The 23,753-nt window shown below is 45.1% G+C and overlaps 1 protein-coding gene across 3 annotated transcripts in view; it reads left to right on the plus strand.

The window, feature by feature from the left end:
• LOC142576615 (uncharacterized) overlaps window positions 1–23,753 on the plus strand; it is a 501,274-nt gene that overhangs the window by 339,899 nt on the left and 137,622 nt on the right. For all 3 annotated transcript variants that reach the window (XM_075686816.1, XM_075686815.1, XM_075686817.1), the window contains exons 11-12: window positions 5,138–5,372; window positions 8,181–8,336. In XM_075686816.1, coding sequence (XP_075542931.1) covers window positions 5,138–5,372; window positions 8,181–8,336 — 391 coding nt within the window. The remainder of the gene's footprint in view (window positions 1–5,137; window positions 5,373–8,180; window positions 8,337–23,753) is intronic.

Below are 23,753 nucleotides of genomic sequence, written 5' to 3' on the forward strand. Positions count from 1 at the left end.
CACGTGAGAGTTCTGGGATAAATGACGTGGGCAGCGATGACGAGAGTGTCGCCAAGTTCTACGCAGACTAGACAAAGTAAGAGCATTCATTGACGAACGTCGGCATTACTCATGCACCATACCGACTACGTTTACAGAGCAGTTGGCCCCGTCAACGTATCGCATGAAGCTTGTGACGCCGTGCTTCGCGGCGTATATAGGAAGACGCTCAAGCAGCGCACGACCAAGCCTGTCTGTGCGACCGTGGTGCTCATGTCGATTAAAGCGTCGATTCAAATAAATTCAAGTAAGTTTCCATGAGAGCAGCATTCCAGGCAAGTTGGCAATCCATTACTGAAGTATTATTGCTCAACATAATACACACGGACGTAAAAGAAAAAGCAACATACACCAAGCGCGAAACCAAGCCCTTGGAGTGTGTTCTTCTCATACGTCCGTGTCTTTTCTGTTGCGCAATAATACTTCAATAACTATCTATCACAGGAAGCAATGCTTGAGGATATGAAGTCATATTGAAATATTATTATTACGTTTCAAATATAAACCATACTGTGATTGAATATTCCAGAAGTTACCTTATAATTGGTGCAAGTAACTCATTCTATTGTGATGAGCATTGCTAGGCTTCTTTGTGTACTTTTGCACTTTAGACTGTCTGTCTGTCTGTCTGCCCGTCTGTTTTTCTTTCGGTCTGTCTCCGTTTGTCTGTCGATGCGGACAGTCATCATGAGTTCTGACCCGCCGTGGTTGCTCAGTGGCTACGGTGTTGGGCTGCTGAGCACGAGGTCGTGGCATCGTATTCCGGCTCCGGCGGCCGCATTTCGATGGGGGCGAAATGCGAAAACACCCGTGCACTTAGATTTAGGTGCACGTTAAAGAACTTCAGGTGGTCGAAATTGCCGGTCTCATTCACTACGGCGTGCCTCATAATCAGAAAGTCGTTTTGGCGCGTAAAACCCCATAATGAAATTTTTTTATGTGTTCTGCCAGGTTTTTAGGCTGTTTGACGGCTCGAGTTGTGTCTGCTAGAGGACTTAGCGGCACTAGTGTACCTAACAGCGTTCTACTGACACTACTGACACGATAACGCTGCCGACAACACGTGCCCAATCCATGGGCGATATGTGTAACCCAAATATGCAGTGCTATGTTTCTTTCCACACTTCACAGGCAACGCTGTCGAAACGGTGCAAGTAGTGCACTAATAGATATCTAACACTGCGCGTCAGCCAATGCTGTTATTCTTGCGTGCAAACGTAAATGGGCAGCTAGCACAATCGGCAAATGTTCTTTCGAAGCGATGAAGGAAGCGGAGGTGGATTATCGTGCACCGGGGAAAGTACGAAGGAGCGCGGTGATGATGGATGGATGGATACTATGAGTGTCCCCTTTGAAACGAGGTGGTGGGTTGCGCCACAAAGCTCTTATCATATTCGCTAATGTCCTCCATATTAAAAGAAAGAAATCCACTAAGAATTCCAGTCAACAAACTTTCTCAACCCTTATTGGGAACTTTCTTGTTGTACTCCTACGTTGTTTGTCGTTTCCCTACTTACACCGATCTTACAATCGCATCTTACTAATCTCTATTTCGGACATGTTTGCTCCCCCCTGCTCTCGCTGAAACCAAGGGCTTCAAGAATAACAGATGCGCCTAAATCGACCACTGGGTAGATATCTTCCCATTCTAATCAAACATGCTCCATCGTTTCCTCAGCTTTACCGCAACAAACACATGGTTCTTCATTCTTGTAGTTCGCCTGATAACTGCGTGTTCTAGGCTTTGCGATCTCGCTTCGAAAACTAAAGAGCTGTGTTGCTCACCCTGCCAGTCGCGTACTTGCTGGTAAGCTTCCTAGTTCTGTTGCTCCACTGCGAATCATTCTTTTTCCTGCAAAAATATCTGAACACACTCCCACGCCATTTACTTTCTTCTATATTACTCAGTCGTTCTCCATAATCAATTTTACTCTGAGCTTCCCCCCTTCAAAACTTCTCCAGCCCATGTCAACCTGCACAGCTTCATTTGTAGCGTTCCCGTGATGGCTCAGTCCGAGTCTCCTACTGACCTTTAGTGGCCATCGAGTCCTGATTGCTCTCCCGACTTCAAGCAAACAACAGCATTTCCAAATGTAAGCCCTGGTATACCATTGCACTTTTCCACATACACCGGAGCAACTGGCAACTATTGTATCCCTTGTTGCGGCTCGAGGGGGCGTTGGGGCAAGGAATCCACCAAGCCCATCGACGAGTACGTCCATTAGTTGGAATGAAGGAAAAATGGTTTATTGGGTTCGTTACACAGCTCCAGTTACGGACACCCACTCCATGAACGAGCAAGTTGAACGTACGAGTTCACATCGGGACTTTCGGCCTTACTGCACGAAATGCCTCCGCTTTTAATACCGTCGCCTTCCCTAAGCGAGTTGACAGGGTAAACTGAGGACTGTATCGCAGCCAATCACAATTGTCGAATCAGCTGCGATAACACACCCATGCTATCGCAACGCTCCGATGCATCCCCCTCTCTGAAGCCTCCGCTCACCTGACGCATAGAATAGGGTACAGGATATCGACCTGGGAATCCATGGTCGGCGCCGGACTTCGTTTGCACTTGACGTTGGCCCTTTCTACATTAGTTCAGGATCTCAGGTTATGGGGGGGGGGGTGCCTTCTGTAGGCCCGTCAGTCGTCAGTGTCAATGCCACGTTGACTTTTTGGTAGGCGCTGGTGGATGAGTGGTAGTCGCCTCGTGGCAAGCGTCTAATTAACGCCTCTGACCGTGTTGAGATGCAACACCCAATTACACTGTTCTATTATGTTTAATATTACTTTATTATTATTATTAATATTATTAATATTATTATTATTATTATTATTATTATTATTATTATTATTATTATTATTATTATTATTATTATTATTATTATTATTATTATTATATTATGTTTTATTACACTGTGTTTTATTATGGACGCATTTCTTTTCGCTCTTGCTGTTACTTTTTCCTCTGTTCCCATATATCTATTGACTTCGCTTATCTATATACCGATGTATTAATATTCTTTCACCCGAGGAATTTTCAGGCTGTGTACTGACACTGCACACTTTTCGTTGAATATCATAATAGCTGAATTTTAGCGCTAAATTTCATCCCTAAATTCTCGCGTTCATGACCACAGATACTGACCAGACGTTGCATATCACTTTGCTTGTTTGAGAGTAACACAACGTCATTCGCACAAAACCAACATGAAAGCTTTTGCTCTACCCGACATTTCTTCCTGCTAGCGCTCTTACCAGGTACAGCATAAACACAAACGGAGTTAGAGGGCGCCCCTGTTTCAGTACTTAGTTGATATCAAGTTGCTCCTGGCTCCTCATCCCTTCCCATTCAACGCAATATGCGTTTTATACGTAAATCTCTCTCAATAGCTGTATAGAGTCGTTGCAGATGCCTCTCCTTCCCAGAATATCCCACAGTATGGTGCCATTTACGTTGTCACACACTCCGAAAATAGCCCTTCTATAGCCTAGTACTTTTGTACTCCGCCACATGTAGAGGTCTCCTTTCTTCTCTGGATATTTCAATATATTCGGTAAGGACAAATTAGTTATCCTCCAGACGCCTACGATTCTGAAGCGCTTCTGACGTTCTCCCAATATGCCATTATTTCCACTGGACGGGACGGGGCGGATAGCTCTGCTCCGGCGGCTGCGGCGTACGGACAACACGGTCCGGCGGCTGCGGCGTATGGCGCGGCCGCGCGAGCCCTGTCTTAAATATGATCTGCGATGGGGACCGTGTTGTCCGTCACCCGTGCCGAAGGCCGATAGCTTAATGTGCGCTAGAGAACCCGTCCGCTTGCGCATTTACCGGGGTTAAAGAAATGATATGTTTTGGGCGAAATAAATTCTTCATATATTGCAACGCTAAAATAATTAGAAGAATAAGAAAGGCCTGGGGTGCGTTTGACAGGCATTCTCAGATAACGAACAGCAGGTTGCCATTATTGCTCAAGAGAAAAGTGTATAACAGCTGTGTCTTACCACTACTCACGTACGGGGCAGAATCCTGGAGGCTTACGAAAAGGGTTCTACTTAAATTGAGGACGACGCAACGAGCTGTGGAAAGAAGAATGATGGGTGTTACTTTAAGGCATGAGACGAAAGCAGATTGGGTGAGGGAACAAACGCGAGTTAATGACATCTTAGTAGAAATCACGAAAGAAATGGGCATGGGCAGGACATGCAAGGAGGAGGGAAGATAACCGATGGTCATTAAGGGTTACGGAGTGGATTCCAAAGGACGGGAAGCGTAGCAGAGGGCGGCAGAAAGTTAGATGGGCGGATGAGATTAAGAAGTTTGCAGGGACAACATGGCCACATTTATCGTATGGCCGGGGTAGTTGGAGAAGTATGGGAGAGGCCTTTGCCCTGCAGTGGGCGTAACCAGGTTCATAATGATGATGATGATGATGATTGTGATGATATTGAAACAGCAACTTGTGGGCGCAAGTTTAGGTCAAAATTAGTGTAATTTCTGCCCATTTGCACGCTCAGCTGGTCGCGAGCGCAAGAACCTTTCACTCCACTCGCTCGTTTGTAAATAGGCTCGGATATTATACACATTGCGCCTAATAAATACGCAATAGTTTGTGACGTAAAGTTCTGAACCTTAACATCTTTCTTCGTGCGTGATAAAGTACTTTTTGGCCGTTGATGCAAGCTGCCTGCTATAGAGAAAAGTGAGACTAGGATATGCGCGACTCCTCCTGCTAGAAGGTAAAAAGATCGCCGTGCTGTTTGTTTCGACCAATGGTAATCGTCTGTCCTGCTCCGTACATTGTATGCGAGTACTGAGCTATCTCTGGCAGGATAGGCCGCCGCGATGGTTTAGCGGCTATGGGGTTCCGCAGTTAAGCACGAAGTCACGGGATGAATTCCCGGCCGCAGCGGCCGCATTTGGACGGGGAGGATTTGCAAAAACGCTCGTGTCTCGTGCACTGGAGGCATGCCTTGGTGGTCTTCCTGTAGTCTTCCACTACAGCGTGCGTCAGAATCGAACCATTGCTTTGGCACGTAAAACCCAATAATTCAATCATTGTTTGATAAAGGCTTTTATTCTTTATTTCAGGGGCAGTCTTTATATAAACTGGGCTTTAACAAAATTGATGGTCCTGCTTTCGCCGTTCCTACCATCTGACGATACAGATTTGGTTCCTATTTACAACCTGGTGGCCATGTACCACGGCAGGGCAGAGATGCCACACAAAGACATACTGTGCATGCACCTCCTCGAGCACTATTACCGGGACACACTACTATACGTTTTCAGCAAAACCGACCACTTAAAGGCTGTCACCGAAATGGTAAGAGTTCCGTGATTTCTTATCCTTTTTTTTGTTAGCATGATTGATCACTTGACAGTCTTGGCACCGCAGCTTTTATTATGCTTCGATTTGTGATGACGTTATGCTTCCACAAGCTTGACAGCTTGTGGAAACATTTTGCTATCGGAAGCAATGCAACATAATATGGCAAAGAAAGTTAACGGGTAACTATATCAGCATTGACACGGCACCATAGCTCATGGGCGTAGGCAGGTGGGTTTTATGAGGTTCTGCCCCGTCCCTGTTACCTTCTGGCGCGAACTCCTCAGTTTGCTGCCCGCGAAAGACCGTTTTGCGAGAAACCGCAAATCATACCCTGGATAATTGACTGGCGTAGTGCGAACATCAACAGCAAGGAGTGCTTGAAAAGGACACAGGCACGTAAATGTGGTATAAAGCCAGAGAATTTATTGTGCACAAAATATTTAAATCAGTAGAGCAAAACAAGCCGCGGCGTGGCGACTTTCAGGCTGCTCTCGCCAAACATTGCTAATTATTGAAGCGAGGAGACCCGACCGGAGCTCGCCGCATCGTTTGCCTCGAGGGCCTCTATGTCAGCGGTAGAATGAAGGGGCTGGTCTTCTGCTAAATACCAGTGATATTGCAAAACACTCTCACCGGCGGTCACAACAGTGACAAATTCTTCGTGCCTTTGCTCGCGCCGCACGCTATTATGAAAATCTAACTGAAGCAACGTTCAACGCATGGCAAAGAAGTTCACCGCAGCAACTGGAGCCACGAGAGACTCTCCTTGGTGAAATATAAAGCTATCGCAATGAGTCCGGTCGCACAGCCAGCCCTCGACTCGTAAACATGAAAAAAAAGATAGGAATTACCTTTTAGTGTGCCGGTGGCACTAATCGGGTTCTCAGAAGTCAGAAGCCAAGCTAACATCTGTCTTTATATTTGTTAACTTGCAGTACCTTTTAAGAGATGAGGATAGTAGCAATGAAAAAGTCATTGTTGCTTAGGAATATCACATGTGCTTGCTTCTACCCGTCCGACCTCTAGGAGTCACGGTGTCTTAAGCCTGATTAAAATGGGCATAATGTGGAAGCGTACAGTACTGATTCTAAGGGAGTTATTCGAAAGTTGGCACACTGCGGTACTCTTACGGCCGCCAGTGGTTTGCCCAAAGAAAGGAGGAAGACACTCCTAGAGGGAGAGGGGAATGTAATGCCCTCTCTCAACTGCAGCTCTGATAAAGGGATAGGAAGCGTAGCGCCAGGGAAGAGAGTTCATTGCTGAGAAGAAGACGCAGAAGTCGAATGGGGCGGCTACGCAAGTGTGGCGCTTCACGGCCTGTGCCAGGACGCTGGCATCGAAGCCACGCTTATGAACTTTCCGAAGCCCGAATTTTGATCGCACAGCTCCAAACTTGTTCGGGCATGAGGCCATCCTTGTGTCAAATAAGAAGTACAAACTAGGCGCTCTGCACTTTTAAGATTAATGTTACTGAATGATTGCAATCAAAATCACGGGTGCTTGAAGGTACCTACTGCCGTTGTAACTGAATAACTCAATATAAGTGGTCGTAGCGTAAACGACTATGGTAACCGCATCAGTACACGTATATTTATGAAGCCTTTATGACAGAAGCTTTATGAAAAATCATTCTGGTCATGCCTAACACTGCACGTATCAGCGAAGAAGACCGGCCAATGGCAAAAGATACCGATTAACACAAATCTTTCTAAGACAGTTCTACGTCATTACGTAAGCAGCTGTGCTGCACAACACTTAAAATACCTTCGTAAATGTAGCTTTTGTCTAGAAATTATCACAACATGTTGCAGTATCTGCAGACAGAAAACCGCAGGCTGGTCGGGAAAGGGCTGTGGTTCGGGCTAGTGTTGAAGCAACGTAATGAATCTATGCTTTCTAGTGGATATATATTGCAGAAATGATATAAATGTACAGCTACCCATGGCTGTCAACTAGGACTTTTTCGGAAAACCAGGTGCAGAGCAGTTATATCTGGCCAGCTCAGTGACGCGGCGGCTTTTTTTCTGACACTTAACCGAGTCAAAATTGCATACACACTCAACACACACACGCACACACACGCGCCTACACACACACACACACACACACACACACACACACACACACACACACACACACACACACACACACACACACACACACACACACACACACACACACACACACACATACACACACACACACACACACACACACACACATATATATATATATATATATATATATATATATATATATATATATATATATATATATATATATATATATATATATATATATATTAGGATGTGCACGTAATTCCTAGCTTAAAAATATCACTAATGTTTATTTATTTCTACTTAGCGGTAAAATAAAGCAGCACATTTTTTAAGAAATGCATTTTTCATGATACATACGATAATTGGATTTGGAAGCGATAAATGTCGATAGCATAGTACTTCTCCTTCTTGAATGGGGCGGATAACCATTATCCTAAATTGAATTGAAAATTGACTGCGCGATAAAAAAGAAGTCTTCCATTGCTCAAAGAAGTTTGCCACTGAAACATATATTTTATTTCGTGCGAGATCGAGAGTGTGCTGTCTCCATATCCTCAAGCTAGACAGCTATATTTTCTGGCAGACTATTTTATATCAATAAACACGGTCAAAGAGTGAGGGTCAGACAGACATGGAGCGATCATTACGTGTGACAATATATTGATGTGCAGTCAGTGTATTGCCGACGTAACGCGGGACATGTTTTCTTTCAGAAAACCGTAATACGTTTGCTCCATTACAGATGAAAGAGGCTGCGGGTAAGCTCAACGGCACACTGAGCACCATTGGAGGATCAGGAAAGAGTGCAGCCCCGACTACGTTGTTCACAACGCAGCTTGCTTACCCAAAGAGCCCATTCTCACCTGAACTGATGAAGAAAGACGACATCGCAGCATTCGTAAGTGATCATTGTGAACGTGCATGCGCAGACGAACAAACTAATAATGCGATGTTCATGACCTGTAAATGCAACAATTAGACCAATACGAAGAATGAACGATCACAGACATCAAAGAGCTTGGGGTTGTGAATGAAGGTCAGCCGTGATAAAGAATTGTGTTAAGTGACAGGACAAATCCATTTAAGCATTGCGTTCTTGCACGTAGCATGCAAGAATAGTATCCCAATTTAGACGCTGTCGCTTACGCCACTGTTCAGTTGAATTGGCAATCTCTACCCACGTTTTGTTTGGCTTCAAACGTCTGTTACACCAATGAAAAATTTAGCCCTGCATTACCTCGATCGCCTCCCAAATTTAAAAGGAAGGGCTACCACTTTGTCAATTCAAAAGCCCTCAGTTCGCATATCAGCATTTATTCGTCAATACACGATCCGGCAACGTGGCATAAGTGGTGCTTTGCGCCGTTGACAATCGAAGCACGTGCGCACGCAATGCTTCGCGAAGGTGGCCATATTTGGCCCGTAATATTCCATTGCATGTTCCATTTTTTCCATGGCGTAAGTTATGGAAAAAATGGAACATGCATTTCCATGACATTTTTCCATGACTTAAGTCAAAACTTGGCAAGCGACACGATGGCGCTACTCAAGAAATTTGAATGCCACAACAGCCTTCCTTGAATTGAGCGTGTGGCTTCAAATCACCAAACCATGCCAAACGCTTTTGAACCCATGTGTATCCGTCTGGCTAGAAACTTACACCGAGCCTGTTTGTGGACCCACGTGCGTTTGAAACCAACCAGTTGGCCATCAAGAATTCCGGGAGAAGCAACCTAAATGGTTGTTGACTTTAGGCCAATATTCTCGACGCAATGTACCCATACACCGGATTGCAACCGCCGAAACGTGCCATGTGCATGGATGTCGCATTTGCCTCCCTCCAGAGAGAGAGCATCTTCCCGATGCTCACCTAGCGGCACGAAGATGTGTCAGACGAGGCGTGGACGCTTCATTCCGCTCAACAGGGCTTCATGCGCACAATGTGCTGGACTTCTGGTAGATGATGCCTCTACCTGGAGGAAGCAGGACTGTTAGGGATGACCACATAGTTCAAGTCGCCTAGGCGCCGTACAACCTTGTACGGACTAATGTACCACTCGAGGAGATTTTATGAAAGCCCTCACCAACGGATGGGACTCCAAACCCAGACTCTGTCACCTGGATGAGAGGTGATGTATCGGGGCTGTAGACTGTAGTGTCGAGCGTCGTAGTCCTGTTGTCGGGTGATTCTGGCGCGGGCGAGGTGTCTCGCTTCTTCAGCCCGTTGAGCGAAAGCTTCAGCATACGTTCCTGACTGGCCGAGGTCGTGTTGCAACATCGCATCGAGCATCGTCGTCACTTCACGGCCATGAAGAAGGCTAAATCGCGTCTTTCGTGTAGTTTCCTGTTGAGCCGTGCTGTGCGAATGTGATGTATGGTAGAATGTCATCCATATTTTTTGTGTTCCACGTCTACGCGCATACTCAGCATGTCCGCGATAGTCTTGTTCAAGCGTTCTGTTAAGCCGTTTGTTTGCGGGTGATAGACTGTGGTCTTTCGGTAAGCCGTGCCGCTGAGGCTAAGCACTGTCTTTACGAGTGCAGACGAAAGGCAGTCCCTCTGTCCGTTATCATCGCCGTTGGTGTACCGTGCCTCATAACTACTTTTTCAATAAAGAATCGCACTGTTTCGACTGCAGTGCCGCTTGGAAGGGCCTTCGTTTCTGCATAGCGTGTCAGGTAATCGGTGGCAACTATTACCTACTTATTGCCATTATTGAAAGTCGGTAATGGTCCGAGAAGGTCCGTCCCGACTTGGGGAAATAAGCTCGTCGGCACGTGGTCTGGTTGAAGTAGCCCAGCGGGTTTCATAAGTGGTGGTTTGCGCCGTTGACAATCGAAGCACGTGCGCACGCAATGCTTCGCGAAGGTGGCCATATTTGGCCCGCAATATTTCTCTTTGACTCGGGCCAGTGTTCGAGTGTAGACGAGTTGGCCAGATGTCAGTTCATCGTGGCAGGCTTGCAAGGCCTCATGACGGAGGGACGTTGGGATGACAGGTAGGCGGCTGCTTCCGTTTGCAGAGAAGAACTTGTTCTTGTAGAGAACATCGTTTCGGAAGCAGAATGATGACACCCTTCTTGCAAATGTTTGGGGCGCAGTTGTAACATGGCATTTCAAAAAATCAATAAGCGCAATCAGTTCGCTGTCTTCCCTCTGCTGACAGGCAATGATGGTAGTGTCCCGAACACCTATAAAAGCCATGTCTTTGTCATCCTCTGTGACTTCCTGCTCAATTGGTGACATTGAAAGGCAGTCGGCGTCGGAGCGCTTTCGTCCGGACTTGTACACCACTGTCTTATCGAATTCTTGAAGCCTTAAGCTCCAACGCGCCAGTTTACCGGACGGATCCTTCAAGTTCGTCAGCCAGCAAAGTGACTGATGATCGCTGACCACACTGAAGGAACAGCCATAGAGATATGGGCGAAAATTCATAACTGCCCACGCGACTTGCTCTGCTTCGGCTTGTTGTAATGCAAAGCATTCGCCGAATTCCGCCATCCCGTCGAGGTAAGCAACTGCTGCGCTTGTTGCAATGTATCTTGTTTCTTGCTGAAGTTTGTCAGCAATAGTTCTGTTTGGTCATTAATTAGTGATGAGGCTTGTGGGTGGGGCAACATCTTGAGTGACCAAATGCGTAATTATCTGCAAGGCCTTACCTTCCCCGTCGTACTCTGTGTCGCACCAGACAGTAACAAGACGGCAAGATAACGATGGGACTGGGTCCTCTATGATTCGCAATGACTTGGATTATAGTTATGCACTTTTGTCCCCAGAAAAGGTTAGTATACCTTCTGGTATGTTGATGACGGTGCCATACTCGCGTAAGAAGTCCATACCTTAGATTACATCTTTGGAGCAGTCGCGAACAAAATTTGCGACGAATGACGAATCCCCCTATGTTAAATTTTGCAGTACACTTGCCAGTCGGTGTCAGTAGTTGGCTTCTAGCACCTCTAATATGCGGCCTTGACCATTCAACTTTCACTTTACGAAGTCCGTCCGCCAATATTTTAGTTACCATAGAAAAGCCGGCACCAGTGTCTAGTAGCACCGTCACGTCGTGGCCGTCAATTGATACCGTAACATCGGCGCCAGCAATCTCGTCTGTCGTCAAATTGTCCTCCTGTATCGGCTTCTCGTTCGACGGCAATGGGGGATTTTCGGCACTTCCACGTGTTCCGGCCTTCCCTCCTGAGGTCCCGGCTTTCAGTTTCCCCGGCGTGGTCTGGGAGATCGCCCTCGGGCCGCGTCTTCGGAACTGCGTCTTGCAGCTGGAAAACGATGTCCCGGAGAAGAGGAGCGCAACCGGTAACCAGAAAAATCGGCTTGTCAGCGCGTCGAATTCGCGTCGATATTTGCTCGGCTGTCGTCAAAAGCACGACGAGAAGCAGCAGATGGAAATGCTTGGTACCCTTCGACGTGATAAAGGCAACGAAAGCAGGGGCGATTCCACGAGAGATCAACACGGGTGAAAAATTTCATATTTTAGATTTCATTGAATATTTTATATTTTATGCGCATATCACTAGGTAACACTAAAGTGAACGTGGCTTCTTTACCAAATGAATATCTTAGGAGGAAAAAAATAACGAGATTCTTCAGTGTGGAGGTGCCTATTTAATGCACAAGGCGTTTTCACAAATTTACAACGATGTGAAATACAGTATGTTACAGCTACAAAGAATACATTCTTGTGTGTAAATGCTAGACGTAAAGAATGGTGAGCTAGCACTGTTTCAGGCTTCCATGCAAAACGAAAGTGTTTTAAAAATATTGCTTAATTTGCTACAATCTTCAAAAGTTGCTACATTTACGATTTTTTATCAATTAGACCATTACCTGTAGCCTTCTGAAATTTTCTGGACTGCGAGACCTTAACCTATTCAAAAATTGTGCTGAATATACTTGCTGTATCACAAATTACCATTTCTACAATTCGCCTCAAATTTGAAGTTTTGACAAAAATGAACACTATTTAAAAATGAAAATAAAAAAACCTCATGGTAAATTTTCCTCAAAATCTCGTAAACAACTATTCACAGGCACGTGAAAACGAATATTAAAAAACATGTTGCATTATTTTGTTTGTAATCACAATACAGGTGGCAGAAATGAGAGCTTTGCCAGAATGCAGCAAGGTGCTGACGAAAAGGAACATCGGGGTAAAAAGAGCGTGCATAAGGCTCTGACTTGCCTAAACTTGACCGTAATGGCGACCTAAAGCCAGTTTTGGTAAACTATAATTATTTCGACCACGCCGTTCTAAAATGTCTGCATTTCCGGCATAAATTCGTGGAGTCATGCCTCTCCTCGGCCATCATTGGCGATCATATTTAGTTCACGCTTTCAGGTGCGGCTGCTGCAAAAATCGTCTCTTTTTTGAGTTGATAGATGTAGAAGAACGGGAAGTGAACCCACGGGAGGCGATGAATTCTTACCGTAAGAAGACGAACTGGGAGGTAGAAAGAAGTGCCACTTGAAACTACCTCACGTTCGTCAGCAGAAATCAGATTCTCGACGAAGGAACTTTCGCCCGGTGCTAAAGCAAATTCATCTCGGTGGCACTGCAAGGTCCAAATCTTACTTCGTATAGTGCAAGCGCCATTTGGACCCCTCAGGTACCAAATGCGGCATGTGCACCGAATGGTTCGCCAAATTTATAGAAACCTATGACATGTGCTCTTCGTACCAAAAGCGAATGCGCTTGTTGACTCTACTGCGAAGCCAGCTGGAGCGCCGAAACGTTCAAGCTCTCATTCCAAATTTGTCAGCCTACATGATATACAAATCCCGACGTTGGCGCCAGAAATGTGGAATATGGTCAGCATCAGACGCACCTGAGAGAACACGGTTGAACCCAACAGACGTTTAGACCGCCGTGGAATATTATACCAAAGACGAGCATGGATATGCTCGGCAGACTCCCAACAAAAAGGACGTAGTATCTGTTTCGATTGATGGAAACAAACAGTATGCTACCAAGAGATTCGTGACCCGCTCAGTACGGGAGACATATGGTCTCTTTAAGGAAGCCCATCCGGATACATCCATTAGGCTCTCAAAGCTTTATTCTCTCCGGCCGAAATGGGTTCTTGCTCCACAACAAGAAGTGTACCTTTGCATGTATTGCGCCAACGCCACACAGTGTGTTTCCGCGCTAGAAGAACTCATTGAAGGTGCCTACACAATTACCCACCTCAAAGAACTATGTCTTTGCACCTCGCCCACGACCGATTCTTTCCCGGGCGACTGTGATTATTGTGCCCCCCCCCCCCCAAATGAGGATACTTTTACTACTACAACTTTGGTAATCCCTGAAGAGACAGAGGTAAACAATGCGGAATGGGAAAATGGCGACCTCGTCAAAAAGGCAGCAGAGGCCTCCAGGAGCTTCTCCAGCACCTTTCTCCAGGAGCTTGGTGCTTGGCTTGTCAAGTGGATCACCCATGATTATATAAGGGCATTCAAGTATCAGCAATACACGACGCCAAACGGAATCAACAGCACGGATCCCGTGTCTTTGACTTTGCAGAGAATTGGACAGCTGTTGTACCGAAGGACCTACAATCATACCATTGGCACAAAAAAACAGGTCTCGCTAGTTACGTGTGTCGTCATGAATAGAGGATCCATTCAATGTTTTGCGGTTCTCAGTGATGAGGTATGTCATGATGCTGCACACGCTTGCTTTGCGCTGGAAAAAAATCTATGAGTGCATGAAGGAAGAACTTCAGCTTGGCAAACATGCTACATACGTGTCTGACGGCGCCAGTAGCCATTTCAAAACAAGTATCAGCTTTGGCAGCTGTCACAGAAGGAGCACGCGTCAACAAAGTGGCTTTTTTTCGGCGACAGGACATGGCAAAAACGCTTGCGATGGTGTTGGTTGCTTAGTAAAGCACCAAGCCTCGCTGTACAATCTCGGAGCAGACAGCACTACAGTCATTAGGTCAGCCTCTGAAATGGTGGCGCAGATAGCCGCAACGCTGGAAAACGTAAAACTGCTCTATGCAGATGTGGATGAAGTGGAGAACTTTCGCCGCCTCAAAAGGAACCAGTGGAAATCTTTGCCACGTGTTCCGGGCATACGGTTATGGCACATTTGGTTAAGCGAGCCTGACGCCACCAATTTCGATAGCGTTGTATTAGTGTCTCCCACTGCTGCAGGTGATTGGAAAAGGATCAAGCCTTTCTGAGCGTATACAGCGGGTATGCTCGAAGTTCCTTGCGCCCTCTCCCTGCTTCCATGCGGCGTGTGCGGATCATGAACAAGTGTGCACTGACAGCTCAGTAAGTCAACAGGCAAGCAACTGTGCCACTGCGTACTGGATTCGCTCCATTAGAACTGCGTGATCTGGCCCTCTGGATCAGCTGGTTTATAGAAAAATGCGGAAAGAGCTGCCAGTACTGCAGCGCTTCGTAAACTTAGGACGTGTTCTCAGCACGCTATCATCGTTTAGCATTCGTCAGTGGTGCTTCAACAACTATCCCATACATTGTATACCAGCAAGTTTGGCCGAGAGTTCATGTGGCCCTGCCAATACTTCAGTGAAGAAATAAATGCTCTACTTGAGGCTTTGCACAGAGGCAATTTCCTCAAGAGTGCGCGGACCAGGTAATGTTTCGCAAAAGACCCAAGTATCTGAAAGAGGAAGTGTCTTGCTTCTTTCCAGCTTTTCTAAGAAACTTTGAACTTTCCGACAAGTGGTGATCCTTAGGGACTGTGAACTTTTTATTATATAGTATTCTAACAGTTCCTCTTTTTCTTTTTCTTCAGAGGCGGTAAAATAAGCAATCGCTGGAACTATCTGCCAGCTAACCCTGCCTTAATCAACCGCATCGCCACTCCCACCACCGCCTCTTAGGTTGTATAATGACGTTCATGTACTGACCAGTACGACATTTTTAGAGGCATTTACCTGCCGCACATTCTGTTACATGTGTACATTTATACAGAGTTAACTGTTAATTCTGTAGCACACAAAGAAATAAACACCCTGCATTAATAGAAGGCACAAATTATCTACGCTGCAAGGCGCACGCACTTGCTGTTAAATAAAGTGAGCCACGTAATTGTTATGCTGACGCTTCGTTATTCCCATTCAAGCGTAGAAGTAGTGTACTAAACGCACTTTTATGCAGAAGTAATAATTATAAGGTCAAAACTGGCTTTACGTCGCCATTACGGTCAAGTTTAGGCAAGTCAGAGCCTTATGCACGCTCTTTTTACCCCGATGTTCCTTTTCCTCAGCACCTTGCTGCATTCTGGCAAAGCTCTCGTTTCTACCACCTGTATTGTGATTACAAACAAAATAATGCAACATGTTTTTTAATATCCTTTTTCACGTGCCTGTGAATAGTTGTTTACGAGATTTTGAGAAAAATTTACGATGGGGTTTTTTTTATTTTGATTTTTAAATAGCGTTCATTTTTGTCAAAACTTCAAATTTGAGGCGAATTGTAGAAATGGTAATTTGTGATAGAGCAAGTATATTCAGCACAATTGTTGAATCGGTTAAGGTCTCGCAGTCCAGAAAATTTCAGAAGGCTATATGTAATGGTCTAGTTGATAAAAAATCGTAAATATAGCAACTTTTGAAGATTGTAGCAAATTAAGCAATATTTTTACAACACTTCCGTTTTGCATGGAAGCCTGAAACAGTGCTAGCTCACCCTTCTTTACGTCTAGCATTTACACATAAGAATGTATTCTTTGTAGCTGTAACATACTGTATTTCACATCGTTGTAAATTTGTGAAAACGCCTTGTGCATTAAATAGGCACCTCCACACTGAAGAATCTCGTTATTTTTTTCCTCCTAAAATATTCATTTGGTAAAGAAGCCACGTTCACTTTAGTGCTACCTAGTGATATGCGCATAAAATATAAAATATTCAATGAAATCTAAAATATAAAATTTTTGACCCGTGTTGATCTCTCGTGGAATCACCCAGCAGATGTGGCCCGCTTCCCGACATTGGAAGCACTAGGGCCTCTAGTCAGTTATGCGCCAAATGGTTCTTCTGCGAAGCGATGGTCGCGTCGGTTGTTCCCCATGGTACCAAGGTGATGCCGGTGCTGACTGCTGGTGATACTGAGGCGTCTGCATCGGAGATGGCGGTCAACGGAAAACGTCAGCGTAGCTGGGCTGCCATGTCTGCGAATGTGACTGCGATGTATGGATCGGAGGCGGCAGTCGAAGGACAACACCTGCGTAGCTGGACTGCCACATTTGGGAATGTGACCCGGGAGCCGCAGACGCTTGCTTTATTTCTTGACGCACAACTACAGCCACGGACGCAGCTGTACATTCATTTCGCATAGCAGTGATCTTCTTAATTTCTTCCTAAACAATTTCGCGTATCAGCCGGCGCAAGGAACGCTCATCTGTCACCGTCACTACTGCGACACTTGCCGGTCCCGTGCTGGTCAGGTGAACATACTGGCGGCGGCGTAGGTGTCACGCGCCGTCTATGGCCGTCGATTTTTTAATAAATTAATTGACGCTCGTCGGTGGGTTCCGCACATGACCGGCAAACAGCTGCTCCTTTACTCCTCGCATGAGGTGGCGCAGTTTTTTTTTTGCCTCAAAAATATCGGGGTCTGCACGACGACAAAGGCGAGCCATGTCCTCAGCGAAGAGGGCCACCGTTTTATTCGGCTTGTGAATCCATGATTCGAGAAGATGCTGCGCGTGGACTCACGTTTCGGTGCTCCCGAACGTATGGAGGAACTGGCGGCGGAACTGATACCAGCTTGGCGAGATTCCCTCTCGATTTACGAACGATGTGTGGGCTCCCTCTTCTAGAGATACAGATGGGATAGCTTCTTTCCAGCACGCCACTCATTATACTTGGCTACGCGCTCGTACTCCTCGAGCCAGTCTTCTGCATCCTCGTAGGCGTTGCCGTGGGAGCTCACGGGAGATGGAGTCAAAAGAGTCACCTGTGCAATGCCTGGGTCTGCCCTGGCTTGGGCGCTCGTGGTAACAAGCAAACTTCTTTATAGGGGACGAAATTCTGGGCTTAAGCCTAGTAGGCGACGGCTGGCGCGGTGAACGGGTGTTTCGACACGCGGAAAACGCCATGCGCTTGATTTGGGGCCGTTGACAGGCGTCCCAAACATTTACCCCGCACCTCCACCAATGTCACGATTCACAAGCAGAGCGAACTAATGAAACAGGGCAGGACACTTTAATTGCAGGCAAACGGCATAACTAAGACGCAGGGACCTCGTCTTCTCTTCTGAAATGCTCGAGATGTTCGTTTTTCTCTACGTACCGCAAAATGGATATGGCAATAGACTTTGTGTAGGTGTTGCAGATGCTTATGGGGTTGGCTGGTAAAATGCATTTAAATGTGTACCAGTGTGCGACTTCCGCTTTGAGCACCTGTTATGGGCGCTAAGAAGGCCAAAAGTGGTTAGCTTACGAAGCATAGAAGCTGCAAGAAAAGGAAAACTGCTGCGCTAGGTAAACGTTATTCTTCAATATTTGGTCTTTATTCGCTATGCTGGGGATTGTTCGCTGCAGTCGCTGTTTCAGCAGGAATTTGGCCTTGTCTGAGAAACATTACACGTCGTTCACATGGTTCGGTCAAATATGATTCGCCGCCAACGTGCACACCTGCAGCTATAGGTAGCTGCAGTTGCTTCAAAGTTGGCTGCCTCGACGGTATAACGGCAATATGGCTCCGCTATTCTGAGATGTCGAATAAGCTGGCGGTGTTTTGCCGGCCCGTCTAAGTTTGTTGAAGCAACGAATATTTCTATTCACTTCCGCAGGTCGCAACAGGGATGCCCCGTCCGTAAGACCGACAGATATAGCTTTTGTGAGTACGAAAACAATGCTCTCGAACCGTGCCATTGATGCCGCTCCGTTGTAGTTAATCATTCGGGGTTTATTTAGAAGCAGCAAGGCGTGAGCGTATCGTGAGCCGACCGTAACTGTATTGCAAACAATCTTTACCTTCATTACTTTGCGCACGCTAGCTTGTTTTCACCGATTTACCTGCCCGTCGCATGTGAGGCTGCGACTAGCTACCGTGGTCATACCTGCAGTGCCGTCGGGAAAGGAGGAGGGAAGAAATCACTGCGTGATTTAGGAATTTATATTGCGGACATAGCAACCCGAGACTGCTGTGTATTACGAGTGACGCAGTAATGGAAAGCTCCGGATAAATTGTGACTAGCTGCGGCTAATTACAGCGCACCCAAGGGGGATACAACCATCTCGGCATTTTCGTCGGAATTCGACAAGTGGTTCGAAGCGCTAGAGTCACCGGGTTATCGAGGCGACTGTTGTCAAAATAACGATTGAGCTGCTTGAAAATGTATAACGAGGCGCAATTTTGCCTGCGTATCGAAGCTGACAACGGCTCCATTCCTACCATTTCAGTGGATGGCTTTGACGCAAAGTCAACCTGGAATAAACATGATGTGCCCATTGTCTTGTGCTTCATTTCTATGATCAGCACCACAGCAATGAGCACTTTCTGCGGGAGACGAGTCGTATTAATGCACAAAATACTTTTAGTTGTGCCATATAGGCATCCCTGTTGCGGCCAGCCGAAGTGAATAGAGATATTCCTCGCTTCAACAAACTTCGACGTTCTGGCAAAATCCCGCCAGCTGATTCGACGTCTCCGAATAGTGGAGCTGTATTGTCGTTGTACTGTCAGTGCAACTGTGTTAGTCAGTGCTAGTCAGTGTTAGTCAGTCAGTGCAACTGTGTTAAATGTCAGCTGCATTAAAGTGGACGCGCGGTATTAAGCGGGCGCGACGCTTTGTGCTGTGTGTCATTCAAAGTAAGGTGTGCTAGGCAGTGGTTGCAAGCAGGTGAGAGAGTGCACGCTTGCATACCCTATTGATTCGAAGGCTATCATGATTTAGGTATCGTGTACAATAGTTAAGTGCCTCTGCTTTCATTATATTTGCTATATCAACTGTACACATTTATTAAAAGCATATGTTTTTCATAAGCTTATGACTCACAAGAGATTGTGAACAACATGCGAATGTACAGGACCTTTCAAGTTGCAGCACTGTGTCTGAAATGTCACTGCCATTATTAGCACGAAATTCCATCCCTACTTAATCTGAATACGATGTGCGTCTACGTAGTGTAAACAAAGCATAAGCACCTAAAATATGCTTTAGCAGAATGTCCACTTCATCTGTGCATGAAATCTGAAAGCATGCTGGGTATTCATGCAGAGGTGTTCATGTAGACTTAGACACAGAACGTATTTTTCAAAGTGGAATGATTTATTTACAATACAACAAATTGTGCAGCATAGTTTCACATGATGTTCCTAACACAGAAGGGGAACTTATATACCAAGCACTGGTGGTAAAAAATAAAGGACGAAAGGCACAGGAAATACAAAAGCGGACAACCTGTGCTGGCGCTTACACATTTTAAAATGTGAAATAAGCATAACGCATGAACATGATCGACCTTCTTTCGGTTGGGACCAATAAAAGTTGTGCCTCTCAGTTCGTCGAATCCTCGTTCATCAAAATAAAAGTTTTCTCAGAACCAAAATTACGTCAAAGCGCACATAATACAATATTAGGAACCAAACACACATAAGTCCCAAGCTTAGTCTAAGGTCACATTTTTAGAGATAGGTTATATAATGTCGAACTTAGACAGCGACGCGTTCGCAGAAAATGAAAAGGTAGCTATCAAGGACTAGCATGAAAAAAGAACGAATGAAAGTGCTACAAGAAAATGTACCTATTAGAATGGAGGAACGGTTGTGGGAACCAAGCAACATATTTTTTGTCCTGTGGAGCCTACTCCGTATACTTGTGGAAGTGTTTGGATGAATGCAGGGTGATGCAAGTGAAGTTCTTTGTGTATACATTGCCAATTAGAAAAAAATATAGGCCTTTTGAAATATGTATTTCATAATGACGTAATTGATTCGTCGTCACAAACACGTTAGGTATCTTTCGTATGTGTACTGAATTATTTGTCCTCATGACTCCTGGGCCTCTAGTCGATCGTCGCACCTGGAAGGAAAAGGACATTCCCACTTAATGTTAGACAACTCCAAAAAGTATTTCATCTTGGCCCTGTTAGGGCTATGACTTGTTCAATAGTTGTTCAAGTGATCTTGGACTAAACAGGTCTCAATGTTAACCGTAAGCTTGTGAGGCCGTGAGATAACGTTCCGAGATCTCTTATGTGACTGCCATCATTGTGGTGTGGCTAGAAATTGAAACTCGATTGCACGTAATCGCACCTTGTGGGGGAAAGAACCAGTGTCCGGGATTTGCTCAACACCCTTGTTTCGTCCTAGGACATGAAATGCGGGCTGTTCATAAAGTGTGCTGCATCCCATTGATGTGCACACGTTCTTTTCTTTTTAAATATCGGCTCTTCCGTTTCCTCTCATTCTCTTTATATATACCCTTCACCCAACAAAGAGTAGTTCGCTTGTGCCTACGGTTGATAACCTGCCTATCTTCCTTCCTCCTACCCTCCAAGAGCATGTGTCACCAATATAAAACTGATGTGATGCGAAAGATGCAAAGAAGACGAAGGACAATCTAGTCCAGATTGACTAGGCAGTCAATCTGGACTGCCTAGTCAAACGCAATATGGCTAACTTTGCCTGCTGAACGTTTTCAAGTCGCCCGCCTCAAGCTGCGGATAGTTTTCTTAGGCAAATTTAACGACTAATAGAGGCTGGCTACCGACAACTGGTGCCAGTTTTCGTAGCAGTAAAAATCCCGAAGAACTTGTGAACCGGACAACTGTCCCAGGACCCACCAGGCTAAAAACAAAAGGCAGTCGTCGTACTTACATGCATCGCATGTCGCATAATTTGAAGAAGATTGCCGAGCAAGCTAATGTAATGATGGTGTTTTCTGCCCCGCGCAAGGTTTCAAAGACTTGCATAATGGACAACCCTCTTTTCGCAAAGCACCGGCCTTTGTCTCAAATAACGAAAATAAATACCTTGTCAGCAGAAGCCGTTTATGAAGTTTATTAGTCATGTGGTAGAAAGTACATGGGACAAGCCGAGCGATGCGCGAATGATAGGCAGAAGAAACATCAAAACAATGTTAGAAACGCGAGAGAGGGCCACCTGGCCAGTTATTGCAGAGATTGCAAATATAAGGCAAATTTTTATGCCTGCCAGGAGCCGTGACGAATGGGTTAACTTATTAATCCAGGCAAAAAAGATCATTGAGGCAGGTGATGACTGCTTAAATGCTGCACCAAACTCATTATCGCAAAAAAAAAAAAACCTGAACGCGAATGTGCACAGATGAACAGTGATAGTGTTTCTTGTATAAAATAGTGTCGTTCTTTTTTCCTGATTGAACATTGTTGGAAGCAAATAAGGCGCCCGGTTTGTGTGTGTTGTCTTTCTTTCTTTCTTTGCCGTCTTTGCGCCTTTTAAATCAGATCACACCTACCAAAAATTCCAGTTTTCCTTCTTAGCATTGTGAAACTAGTTGGCGATGATTTACGACACGAAGCAGAGCATTCTGGGGGGGGAGGGGGGTGTATCACACACTTCACATCACGACATTGTGAACAACATGCGAATGTGTCAGACCTTTCAAGTTACAGCATTGTGTTTGAAATGTCTCTGGCTTTATTAGCACGAAATTCTATCCCTACTCAATCTGAATACTATGTGCGTATACGTAGTGTAAATAAAGTATTCAAGCTGTGGCAATAGATGATCACACGTTATTTCATTTCATTTCATTTATTGAACCATCAGGGTCAAACGCATTAAAGAGGGGAGTGGTTACAAAACAGAAATACATAAATATATACAATGCATATTACAGAACAAGTATTATCATCCTCCTGTTATACAATGTTAGCTAGTCAAGAACGAAAATGCTGGTTATCAATTATGTCGCCAATATCGGCGGGAAGGCGGTTCCATTCGCGTGATGTGCGAGGCAAGAAAGACTCAAATGCAGTTTGTGTTACATGTTTCAATGCCAACTTTGTGACGATGGTCAATGCGATTTGACACGTATCTGGGGGACAAAATGAGGGAATCGCGTAGCATGGGGTGATGGTACAGTCTATGAAGAAAGCTCAAACGAATTGCCTGCCGGCGGGATGCTAGAAGAGAAAAAGAAAGATTAGCTTTCATGCTTGTTACAGTTGCGGTAATGTTGTACAGGATAAAACGAGCAGCTTTATATTGAACCAGCTCAAGTTATCAGTTTTTCATGATGCGGATCCCATGTCGCGGCGGCATATTCCAAATTAGAACGTATTAGTGTTTTACAAAGCAGTAATTTCAAAGAAAGAGTTTTGGAAAAGTTACGGCGCACGTAGCCCAACATGTGGTTAGCTTTGTTAGTAATGTATTCAATATGGCGCGTCCAGTTAAGGTCAGCAGAAATATGAACACCCAGGTATTTATATGAAGTAACCGCTTCTAACGCAACGTTATTTAGGTAGTATACAGGCGGAGAGTTGGCGCTTCTTGATATTCGTATAATTTTGCACTTATTAGTATTAAGTTTCATAAGCCATTCATTACTTCAAAGAGAAATGTTAGAGAGGTCACGCTGAAGACTGTCAGCATCGTCGGGGATTTTATTTCGCGGAAAACAACAGTCATAGGCAAACAAAAGAATGTTAGATGATACAATGGAAGGGAGATCATTGATGTAAATAAGAAATAAAAGGGGTCCAAGCACTGACCCTTGTGGCACGCCCGAGTAAACTTCGCTGAAAGGTGAGTCCAAATTATTAGCGTAAACGAACTGCGATAGGTTAAGAAGAAAGTATTCAATCCATTTCAGAACATTGTAGTCGATATTCAGTTCCGTTAGCTTTAAAAATAATAAGCGGTGACATACCTTGTCGAATGCTTTCGAGTAATCTAGGAAAATGCAGTCAGCTTCTGATGCGCGATCTAAAATATGGTGAAGTTTGATAGTGAAGCTGGCAAGTTGTGTTTCGCAAGAAAATTACCTATGAAAGCCATGCTGTGCGGGTGTAAAAAATGAATTAGTGTCGAGAAAGTTCACAAGGTTAGTGAAGATCACATGTTCTAATAGTTTGCAACTAGTACTAGTGAGAGAGATGGGGCGATAATTTACAGGGGATGTTCTATTTCCTGACTTGAATAATGGAACCACCTTCCCGACTTACCATTGTGTTGGCTGAGCGGAACTATCGAGAGTCTGCTGAAATATCTTTGTTAGTATTAAGGAACTGTAGACAATTGTATTTTTTAAAAATTTAGCATGAATGCAGTCAATACCGGGCGATGAATGAAATTTTAGGGCATCAATGAGTTTACCAACGCCAGATGAAT

The sequence above is a fragment of the Dermacentor variabilis genome, chromosome 3 (genome assembly GCF_050947875.1).
Source record: "Dermacentor variabilis isolate Ectoservices chromosome 3, ASM5094787v1, whole genome shotgun sequence".
Lineage (NCBI taxonomy): Eukaryota > Metazoa > Arthropoda > Arachnida > Ixodida > Ixodidae > Dermacentor > Dermacentor variabilis.